This window comes from Martes martes (genome assembly GCF_963455335.1).
Source record: "Martes martes genome assembly, chromosome: 8".
NCBI lineage: Eukaryota > Metazoa > Chordata > Mammalia > Carnivora > Mustelidae > Martes > Martes martes.
In genome coordinates this window covers 14,706,532-14,718,550 of record NC_137895.1, presented here as the reverse complement: position 1 = coordinate 14,718,550, position 12,019 = coordinate 14,706,532, and the positions used below count along the sequence as shown (strand labels likewise).

Below are 12,019 nucleotides of genomic sequence, written 5' to 3'. Positions count from 1 at the left end.
TTCGAAAAATGTCCAACTGGGATTTTTTAAAGATTGGGTTTTGGAGAAGAAACCCTCAAGCGTCCCCTGAGGTCCCCCTTTGCTTGATACATCTTTTAACCACAAGGGAGCAGCCTTTCCTTTGATGAGGTCTTCCCTCCACCTCCACAGAAATGGAAGAACAAGGGCAAGTTTGCAAACAGTCTGAAAGCTCTTTCCATTAGCCCTGGACGCCGGAAACCGCAAAGGGCAGTCAAGTTTTGATTTTCAAGGAGAAAGCTTCTGGTAGACTTTCGCCCAGCCGCCACATCTGTGGGTTCCTGGGAGGGGCTTTTTTGAAACCGGGAAGATTCCTATGCTCTTGAAGACCCAGAGCGGGTGGATTACAGTAATTGAAAAGCTTGGGTGATTTTTGGAAGATTACTCTGTTTGGTCTACGCTCCCATTCCCAGGCTAGGGGACCGAGCAGAAGCATCCCTTTTGTTATCTGTTGAAATGAGAAGATCAGAGGGGAAGACAGGGTTTGAAGTGTGGATTAGGGGGTCCTCAATCTTTGCCTGTCCCCTCCGTCTGGATCTTTATAAATGATCGAGGAGTGCGATGAATTTAGGAAATCATGCAAAGTTTCCTGTCCTGGAACCAGAAACTTCTTTAAAGGCAGATCGGCCGTGCCAGGCTGTCTGAATGGACCAGCATCTTCGCCTCGAAGATTTATTTGAGTCTCAGCTTGTCAGGATTAGTCCCTCGGGAGATCTGTTGGCTTTTCGGCGAGGGATGGAGAAGCGTAAGCCGGCCGGACCGCCGCCCTTGCCCTACCACCTCCGCACGGTGCCCTTGGACCTGACGGGGATCCCGCCCCGCCTCCCTCTCAGGGACCCCCCCAGGGTCTCCCGTCCAGACGCCGCGTGCTGGGCGCGGGGGCCCGGGGGCTGTGCCGCGAGGCCGCCCTGCCGGCCGCTGCCGCTGGAGTGCGCCTTCGAGCCCGCCTTCCTCCGGCGGCGCAACGAGCGCGAGCGGCAGCGGGTGCGCTGCGTGAACGAGGGCTACGCGCGCCTGCGAGCCCACCTGCCCCGCGAGCTGGCGGAGCGGCGGCTCAGCAAGGTGGAGACGCTGCGCGCCGCCATCGGCTACATCAGGCACCTCCAGGAGCTGCTGGAGCGCCACGCCCGGGGGCCGGAGGGTTCCGCCGGCGGCCGCGCCCCGCGCCCGGCCGAGTGCAACAGCGACGGCGAGTCCAAGGCCTCGTCGGCGCCTTCGCCCTGCAGCGAGCCCGAGGAGGCGGGCAGCTAGCGAGCGCCGGGCCCCGGCCCGGTCCCCCCGCGCGCCCCCCGCGGCCCGGGAGTCAGGCCGGAGAGTCTCTCCCGGGGTGGTTTGCATTTCTAATGCGGTTTTTTTCCTCCACGACTGAATCTTAGGAACGAGAAATGCGTGTTTTGCGGGAAAGTGTATTTTGACATTCTTGTTGCCCTCCTCCCCTCCCCCTTCCACACCTCCCCCCCCCCCCTTACTGGTTCTGCGCTTGCAAACTTAAAGGTGCTCATGACGGAAACTCTTCCACGGTACTTCTCAAATGCACACGGAGCCGGATTCTGAGCACCGGATTCTAAAAACTCAGGGCGGCAACAATGGGAAAAATGTCCCACAGCCCGCGGGGTGGGTACGTTAGGTACACGAGCATCGAATCAGACTCAACCCAACCAAAGAACTTTCCAAATAAATAAATAAATAAATCACAGGCCTTAGGAGAAGAGGAACGTTTTCCTGCATGCTTTCCTTTGGGGATTGTATTTGAAATTTTGACTGACACCGTCCGTTTGGGTGAAGGTAACTCTAAGTTGACGCTTGAGCAAACACGCATTTGCCAGGGCGTGTCGCTAGGCCAGCGCCCGCTCTTGGCTGAGTCCGTGCACGGTGGTGCTGGAGAAAACCCGGGCCATCGTTTGATACTACCAGCTTTATCTTATCCAGAAGTGGCCATCTGGAAACTTCATAACATTCAGGAAATAACATGTTACTGTACATGATCTCGTTGAAAGAGAACTCAGATTTGTATGAAAACTTCTCAGTTGTTTCTACCCACTGGTTTTCCTTTTTTTCTTTTTCTTTCCATCCCCCTCTGTAGTTCTCACTTCATCTAACCTTTGGTTAAACTAAAGTGACACCCCTGATTTAAAAAAAAAAAAAAAAAGGAAATGCATAGATGGTTGAACAAGGTGGACTGAAATTGGTATATTCTCAAAATCTCATCACCAGGAGGGCCTCTGGGTATATTGAAATTATCTAGTGACTTTGGCTTTATTCCCGGTCTTTGAAATACATTTAATTTGGGTCCATTTTGTCTTAGGGACAATTATGAAATTCAGTAGATAAGTAAAACGCTTGTTGACCTATGAGGATAAACTTCCTCTCTCTAAAGTTGCTTTCTAGTATCTTGAATTGACCTTTCCACAGAGGCAGGCCTGATATGGGGGTAGGTAGCCAGGCCAGGACACAGGCAAGGAGAGAAAACTACTCTTGGTGAGCCCTTCCAGGGCATGGTTTAATCCCCACAGGGGCCTCATGAGCTAGGTTTTTTAGTACCTCCATTTTACAGCTGTGTCAACGGAGGGAAGCCAATATGCAATGAATTATCTTTTATGGGCCAGAAATTCTGTTGTGCGCTTTTTACATGTTGTCCTAGTTCATTCTCATTCGTCTGCGAGGTGAGTATGACACATACGATGTGGTTAAAAAATGGGGCCTTGCCCAGGTTTGTGTTGCTATGGTTAGTTGAGCTGAGATTCCATCCGGAGTTTGACCCTAAAGCCCAGACTTGCTGGGTCTGGTTCCCTGTCCTCCCTTGCTCCTTTGTTTGCTAGTGGAGTGATACAGCAAACATTTCTTAATCGCGCAGCAACTCAGCTTCCTCATCCGTACTGTTTCACAGGAGAAATGTAGATGATAGACCATGGTAATCTGCAAGGTACTATCCAAAGTTAAATTAGTCGTGTTATCATCCTTTGGAGAAAATACTCTTACTCATACTCATACAAAATACTATTACCTATATACTATGGGAAGGAGAGCCAGGTTGAAAATGATCTCTAGGTGGAGTTAGCGTGATTTCTTCGGTGTGTTAGAAGGAAGACGGAGTAACCCCATGGTATTAGGATTTTGCCTTCTGTTGTAAATTTCCAGGGGACGTGACTTGACCTGTGGAAGCTACATCCCTGTTAAGACGTATAATTACTAATATTTGTAACAATGAGTTCTAATGGATTCTGTGTTTCTGGCGGCACAGATCAATGCTTTGCAGTGATTCACAACAAATCTTTACATTTTCTTAAGAACAGGGCAGAGATGTTGGGTTTGAAGGAGTAAGATGGAAGCTTGCCCTTGCCCCTTCCTTGGTTACAGCCTTACTGACCTCTGTCATGTATCCATTTTGGTCTTCAGGCAGATGGTTATTCCTTGTAGAGGTTTCAGTGAAGCAAGCTTCCCTGAGATGTATTTATTGTTGGGGGCGGGGGTGGAAAGGAAAACACCCATCTTACCTCCCTGGCTGAGCTGGAGGAGAGGGTAATGCACCGAGTTGTTCAGAACCTTGAGAAACTTTTTAAGGGTCTTCCATAAGGGCTAATGACGCTCTCCGTTCCTCATTCTGCTCCCGCCATGGCCGGCACCTTGATGCTCTCTTTTCTACAGTAGGAATAACAACAATGAAAGAATATATTTTGTTTATATACTGCGGTTGCTTTTAAATACAGGAAAGTGAAATAAAGACTTTTTTCTCTATTTACTTCTCTAAAATAAACGCACAGAATGTGTGAATAAATACAATATACCTCGTGGAGATGAGTGGTTTATAAAGAAAAGGACAAAGGCAATTTTAAAAGAGAATTTTATTCCAGGGGTGCCTGGGCAGCTCAGTCGGTTAAGCGTCCAACTCTTGATTTTGGCTCCGGTCATGATCTCAGGGTCATGAGATCAAGCCCAGACTTGGGCTCCAGGCTCAGCATGGAGTCTCCTTAGGAGTCTCTCTCTCCTTCTTCCTCCACCCATCCCCTCCCCCCAAATAAATAAATAAAATAAAATAAAATAAAGAATTTTACTCTGGGTAAAAATGCCTTGAGAGTTTTTTTTTTTTAAGATTTTATTTATTGGACAGAGAGAGACACAGCCAGAGTGGGAACACAAGCAGGGCGAGTGGGAGAGGGAGAAGCAAGCTTCCTGCTGAGCAGGGAGCCCCATGTGGGGCTCAATCCCAGGACCCCGGGATCATGACCTGAGCTGAAGGCAGACGCTTAACGCCTGGGCCACCCAGGCACCCCGCCTTGAGACATTTTTCATGTGGTTTTGTTTGAAGCCCTCCTGAGACTAAGGCAATGATTTTGAGAAGCCTTTTGGAAAAAAAATCAGGCAGTTTTTCTGGAATCTTCCAGATGGTTTACAGGAGGAGCACTAATTCAGGAATGAGACCTTTTAAAATGTTCAATCTTCCTTTTCTCCTGTGGATGGATGGTATTAGTTAATGGTATTAATTAACCATAAGACAATTTGACTCTTGGAAAGAACAAAATAAATGACCAAAAAGTTATGTAGAAACAATGTGGTGAGCAAAGTTTTATGGAAATGGTGCATTCATGACAGGAGAAACATTTACCTGTCCTTTAAAATCTTCCCTGTGTTTTTTTTTTTGTTTTGTTTTATTTTGTTTTTGTTTTTGGCCACTCAGCTCAGACAAATCCAATGATTATCATATATTGCCTTTTGGAATATTTCCTGTGGTTCATAACTAACGGCTGCTCACCCTGTGGTACGACCCCCCCCCCCTTCCACCCCCGAGGGTGTAAAGGAGGAGGGGCTGTGACAGCGCTTGCCCTGGATAGGGCTTGGTTCAGCACTTCCTTTCACAAGCCTGGTGACCTTGGGTAGACTCCTGATTTCTGTGGTCTTGGTCCTCTATGGTAGGACACTTAAAGTTTAGATTGCATGATATTTTAGGCTTTTCCAGCTCTAGAAAGCCATTCCCCTAACATGTGCCCAATCCTGGACTCGAGGAAACCAGTGTCAACAAGACATGCCTGCTTCCTGCCATGTAGTATAGCGGCTCTGTTTATCATCTTTTCCCACCAGAGAGTTCCAACTCCAGGGCAGGAATTACTTTTTTTTTTTGAGTCCTAGTTGCTGTTACAATGTCTCATTTAAAAAAAAATGCACACAGGGGTGCCTGGGTGAATCAGTCAGTGTAGCCTCTGCCTTTGGCTCAGGTCATGATCTTGGGGTTCTGAGATAGAGCCCTGTTTTGGGCTCCCTGCTCAGCGGGGAGTCTGCTTCTTTCTCTCCCTCTGCCGCTCCCCCTGCTTGTGCTCTCTCTCTCTCTCTCACTCTGTGTCAAATAAATAAATAAAATCTTTAAAAAAATAGTTTAAAAAATGCAAGCTACATCATTTTTTTTGTTGAATGGAATTTGAAGAACCTTCCAGTGTGGAGGGAAAATTAACCTATGTCACCTCCGTATGATGCAAAAAGGTATACGTGTTGTAACTGATGTCCAAAATGAAAAATGGTACCAGGATACAGAGAAAAGAGGGAGTTAGGCCAGCTTTAAGTGGGTAGAAAACCAGGAGCAAAGGCTTTTGGAGGTGCAGCATTTGGAAGGTAAAATGGGATGAGTATGGCCCGCAGAAGATCCGGAAGCGGGGAGCAGGTGCCCAGAAGGCAGGAACTGTGTTTGGAGAATAGAAGCTGAGTAACAGACTAGAAGCTGGCTGAGACAAGATTCTGGAAGGCATTGAAAGCCAGGCTGAAAAACTTGAACTATTGATTTTCTTTATTATTATTATTATTATTATTATTTGGTTTAGAGAAAGAGTGAACTGTTCCGTGCTGTGGTTGAGGATCGGTCTGGGGGCAGGAAGCAGCGAACGTAAAAGGCATTGCAGCAATGAAGAGAGATGGAGGGAGGGCCTCAGCCAAGGCAGTGGCCCCCTGAAATGGGGAGGAGGGCGGGGCTGGGAGGTGATGTGGGTGTGTCACTGATCGGTGTGGCCACTCAGAGCCTGGGTGTGGGGGAAGAGGTAGAGGGAGATGTTAAAGACGACTCCAGTGAGGTCCCATCAACTGAAACAGGGAACACAGAACAAGGAACAGATTTCAAAGGTAAAAATCATATGTTAGAGATGCTGGATTGCAGATAAGCTACTTCCGTCCACAAGCAGTTGGAAATGCCAATGTTGAGGTCAGGGGGGGAGAAGTCAAAGAACTGTAGAGTGGAGAGTCATGCACCTTCGGGCAGTAATAGGAGTGGTGGAAATCTTCCAGGGAAAATATTGAGAGAACAGGAGAAAGCTGGGGCAGGCCTCGCTGAAGGAGTGGCAGGTGAAGAAATGGCTTTGAAGAGGACTAAGAAGGAGGGAGAACAAGCTGGTGTGAGATCATGGTAATGACAAGTAGGCATCGTTTTATAGGGAGGAGGGAGTGGCTGACAGCATCATATAAATCAGAGTGTCAGGGAGTTTAGGTGAGGGGGGACTGATCTTTCGGGCACTGAAAGATCTCTGGAAACCTCTGTAAGGGCATAAAGGGGTGGGAGGAGAAAGCAGAGTGGAGGTTGAAGCCCGCCCTTTCAAGATGCTTCGCAGCCAATGAGCAAGACAGCCGGCAGGGTGCGAAGGAAAACCCAATGGAGGAGAAGATGGCATAGCCAAGGCAGGTCTGAGCCTGAGGTCTTCCAAGTGCAACAGTTCTAGCAGATTCAGAGGCTCATTGGTGTCAAGACTTCCAGGACTCTGAAGTCAAGTGGAGGGGAGAGTCCTAGGAACTGGGGAGATGAAGGAACTGGAGGGGCAGCAGGTTGGAAGGCAACCAGTTGAGACTAAGCTAGGTGTTTACGTCATTGAAGAAGATGAACAGGTGTAGACAATGGCAATGAACATGAGAAGAGCATTGTATGGGAGTTGTTCCTTAGGTACTGCCTGGCTTCAAAGGCATCGAGTTAATAGTGTTTAATGGGCTGGTTAAAAAGTTGCACAAAACCCTCTGTGATGACACCACACTTCAAATGGTATTTGTAGGGGCGTCTGGGTGGCTCAATCATTCAGTGTCTGCCTTCAGCTCAGGTCATGGTCCCAGGGTCCTGGGATCGAGCCCCGCATCGGGCTCCTTGTTCCACGGGAAACCTGCTTCTCCCTCTCCCACTCCCCCTGTTTGTGTTCTCTCTCTTGTTGTCTCTCTCTGTCAAATAAACAAATAAAACCTTTTTAAAAAATAAATATTTGATTTATTTTATATTTTATCATTTTGGGACCAGAGTTACATATGGAAAGTTCGTCAGCATTTAGTATATGAAATAATGCTAATATATACAACATATATTACCCAAGAGTCTGGCAGCGAAGAATAGACACTCAATTAACTTATTAATTTCCTTTTATTTGTGACTTCTTGAGTATAAAAAAAGATACTATTCTTACATAGAAAAACTTCAGCAGAGGAATCATTGCAGAGGAAATGCGGTGGATCAAGGGCTGGAGAGAAAGAGAAAATATTACCTTATTTCCTTCCCTTTGTGGAATTTCTGGGGGCAGGGGAAGAAGAATAAAGTAGAGTAGGGAAAAGGAACAGGGCTTAGAGAGTAGAAATGGTACGCCCTTCAGCCATCCAGATGTGGACAGATGGCAACTGCTCCTTTGTCTATAGTTTATGATCTGTGGGCAACATCTGGACTCCTGAACTTAACTGTCATCCTCTCAGCTGCAGGGGTTGTAATTCTCAGTTGAATTTGAGAGCGAAGTCCCACGAGGCCAAGGAAAGCATTTCCCAGGATGAGTCAGCGTTACCCAGCTGTAACCAAGCCAACCAAGGTTCCAGATGGTGCCCTTCCAAAAGCTTTTGAGCCGTTTCTGTCTAAACACAGGTGTTCTCCAAAGCCCCCAAAGTTATCATCGTCATCATCTCCAAAAATGGGTAGCAATCCATTTAGCAATCCAAGCAAACTTGTCGCCCCGAGAACCACACTTTTGATGGAAGTGTGGACTGGTGGGATCATTCTCTGCAGAGTGATCACCAAAAAGGCAAACTCTTCTCTCTGGGTGAGCTCCTCCAGACCCTTCTCTATCCGGACCACCAACCCTGTCATCTCCTCGTCAGGTGGACAGGCTCCTAGGGGAGAGCAGATGGCCTAGAAGGACTTGGTCTCATCCTTATTGGCCCATGAAACCAGAGAACCCTTTCCAGCTCTTTGATTCTTATTGTCATGTGTGTGCGTGCGCTACTCGAAGGCTCCCTGGGTGGTGAGATGAGTTTTTAATCCTTCCGTGGCTACTAAGCTGCGTCCTTTGGTGCAAACCTGTCAGCAGCCTTTTCCTGTTGGGTTACTCACTGCTATTAACCGTGGCCAAAAAGAAACCACAGATGCTGCAGAAGGAAGTGTGTCCAGACGATGAAACTCTCCAAACTGGTTTTTGCCTACAGAGCAAGCCTCGTGGGGGCCACTCCTGAAGACATTTCTCCTTTCCCTGACAGTGGGGGAGAAAACATCTCTGAAGGACGCATCCAATCTCATAGTCATGGGACTAGAAAGAGCCTTGAAAATTGACCTGATGCGGCCCTGGGGGGTTTTAGCGAAGCGAAGGATTAAATTGTGCTGTGTAGGAGTGTTTCCTAGAAGCGTATCTCTTCTCTCCAGAATCCAGAAAGCCATCTAATGACAGAAATTCACCACCCAGCTTACACTTCCCGAGAGCCTATGGGCTGGCAGGCTAGCCCTTTGTGGGTAGTATCCTCATCTGATCGCAGCGATCCTGCGGGGTATGTATTACATGTCACTTACACTTTAAAGATGAACAGAGGCTCAGAGAGGCTAAGCGACGTACACAGGTCAGTGGGAGCAAACCCTGTCTGGTTGGTCTTCATCCGTCCCTTCATCGATCAGCAACTATTGCTTGCCTGCCTGGAGCTGAAGTTTAGGAAGAGGAAGAGAATCAACAAACAAGCATGCATTCATGTTTCGGCTGGTGACGACGGCTAAGGAGAAAAATAAAGCAGAGATTTTTGTAATTCAACCTTACGGGCCATGGACGTCTCTTCCTGCGTGGTTCTGAAGCAGCACTGGGCGGATTCGAACGACTGGATGACTTCGAATCACAGCGGCGCACTCGAAGACGGACGTTCAGTAAGTCTCCTTGTTCGAGACCCACCGTTACCACACGGCTGAATATCCATGTTAAAACAATGAGGGACGAGTAAAATAAAGTGCATTTGGGGTCCTGGTCAATCAGGGGATGCAGTCAGCCCCCGTTCACATTCACAGCAAACCAAGCCTGATGCAGGACATCAGAACACTTCCTGGCATCTTACTAGTTTGAGATCTGGAGGGAGAGCGAAGCGTTCTCTGCGGAAGCCGCTGGACTTCAGCTGCACCTTGACGAAGTAGGAAGAACGTGGATTCCAGTCCTAACTTCAGGGCCTATTGGCTGTGTTTCCTTGGGCAAGAGACATTTTCTGAACCTATTTTCCTCATCTGTAAAATTAAGGGCAGTAACACCTGTTCCTTCTCCCAGGGCTGCGGTAAAGGGGAAACACGGCTACCTAAGTCAAAGACTCCTGTACACTAGAAAGTGCTGTCATGGCTACCGATCGGCACATCAGTTCTCTGGAAGATACGGATCCTTTTGCAGAGAAGTGCAACTACTCTAACCAATGTGAGGGAAGTTCTATTCAACATAAATTCAGTTGATTAAATTCTTAAGTAGAATGATGGAAATAGTACCATGCTAGGTTTTCTCATGTTGTATAAGGAAAGTTCCAAAATGCAACACCCGCAGCAGATTGGCTGGGATGTTCATCTGCGGCTCCCCGCGAGGCTCGCAGCTGCTGTGAGAATGCAGCTAGAACTGCCCAGCGTGGCCTCTCTCTGCAGGACCCTTCATCCTCCAGGAGGTCTGGGCTTCTTTCTATGATCATTTCAGAGCAGCCAGAGGACAAGAATGGAGGTTGCCAGCCTTTGGAGGCCAGGGCTCGGGAGGCACACAATGCCTGCTTTCTTTGGGCCAGAGCAGGTCACGAAACCATTGCGGATTCGGAGAAGGAAAATATAGACTCCACCTCTTGCTGGGAGAGACTGCCAAGTGGTGTCTAGGACCAGAGAAATGTCTGCGGCCGTGTTGGTAATTGACCTACCGCAAGTACTTTTATATGTCATTCTTTGTTTTGAAACAACCTTTTAACTAATTAATTAGTTAATTAATTATCTTTAGAGAGGGATGGGGGAGGAGCAGAGGGAGGCAGAGAGAGAGAATCTTAAGCATAGGCCCCGTGCCCAGCATGGAGCCTGATTCGGGGCTTGATCATGACCCTGAGATCATGACCTGCTCGGAAATCAGGAGTCAACCGCCTAACCGACTGAGCCACACAGGCGCCCCTGAAACAAACTATTTTTAAATGATTTCAAACTTACATTAACATTGCCCAAACAGTACAGAGAACCCCCATAGTCTCTGAACTCCCCATTCCCCCACATTCCCCCAGGTGTTCATATTTTACCGCATTTGTTCCTTTGCTCGCTCTAATTAAGTACTAATAATCATTTGTCATTTTTGGAATCTTCAAACATGATGTCCCATCCCCCTTCAGCACTCCAGTATGTATTTTTCCCAAACAAGATCTGAGGTATATTTTATAACCACCACCAAGCAATTCTCCAGTTCTCCAATGGACACTAACGGGTGTCCTATGATCTAACTCAATTCTTTTTTTTTTTTTTTAAGATTTTATTTATTTATTTGACAGAGAGAGATCATGAGTAGGCAGAGAGGCCGGTAGAGAGAGAGAGGGGGAAGCGGGCTCCCCGCTGAGCAGAGAGCCCTTTGTGGAGCTCGATGCAGGGCTTGATCCCAGGACCCTGAGATCATGACCTGAGGCGAAGGCAGAGGCTTAACCCACTGAGCCACCCAGGCGCCCCTGATCTAACTCAATTCTAACATGATGTACCGAGGTGGCCTCAGTCCCACAAGACTGCCCCCAATGCCAATGTCAACTGCAAGCCCGATTGTTACCTGTGATTGTTGATGTAGTTTTTTTTTTTTTGGAATGTTGGTGACGTTGGTGGGGTCCGGAGCCGACAACCACGAGGGAATTCTTGAGACATCTTTGGTGCAAAAAGGTAGTTTTATTAAAGCACGGGACGAGACGCGTGGGCAGAAAGAACTAAAGATAAGGAAAGTTCCAAGAGGACTTTCATATGCTAAAGGAGACTGGGGTCCTGGAGGAGTGTTAAGATTGCCCATATCAAGTATTTGTCAATGGGCTGCAGGTTATAAGGACATTTAATTTTATCTACATTTCCTTCTACCTTTGTTTCCCACATCAGTTCTGGCTTTCTGGAGGTAAATCACGAGTTCCTATGACTCCGCACTCTTCAGAGGAGGAACCCCCTCCTCGGTTCAATTAGTTTGCTAGAGTGGCACACAGCATTCAGGAAACTAGTTACTGATTAGATTGCCATTTTATTACAAAGGGTGTTAAAGGATACAAACGAAGAGCCAGATGAAAAAATTCAGAAGGTCTGGAAGGGTCCTGAACACAGAAGTGCCCATAGGAGTTTGGGGTACACCCGCCTCCTGGCACGTGGCTGCAAACTGGTTCACCAGCCTGGAAGCTCTCTGAACCCTGTCCTTTTGGGTTTTTATGGAGGCTTCATAACACAGACATGGTTGATTAAATCATCCGTCAGTGGTGATTGAAGTCAATCTCCAGCTGTTCTCCCCTCCTTGAGATCACAGGTGGGGCTGAAAGTTACAACCCTCTAATCACTTGGTTGGTTTCTCTGGGCAACCAGCCCCCATCTTTAGGGGTTTTCCAAAATTCCCTCCTTAACTTACACTCAGGTGTGGTTGAAAGGGACTTATTATGGATAGCAGACACCTTTATCGCTCTGAGGAAATTCCAAAGGTTTTACGAGCTTTGTGCCAGAAACCAGGATGGAGACCAAATATATATTTCTTATTGTAAATCACCATACCACACAAGGATACTAACATGCACAAACACCAGATCAAGA

General features: G+C 47.5%; 1 protein-coding gene across 1 annotated transcript; it reads left to right on the top strand.

Moving 5' to 3' along the window:
• The first annotated feature begins 232 nt into the window (after positions 1–232).
• On the top strand, positions 233–4,071 carry ASCL4 (achaete-scute family bHLH transcription factor 4). Its single transcript, XM_080812196.1, has one exon. It carries the CDS (start codon positions 664–666, stop codon positions 1,267–1,269), a length of 606 nt encoding a protein of 201 aa, XP_080668322.1. The 5' UTR covers positions 233–663; the 3' UTR covers positions 1,270–4,071.
• Positions 4,072–12,019: the final 7,948 nt, after the last annotated feature.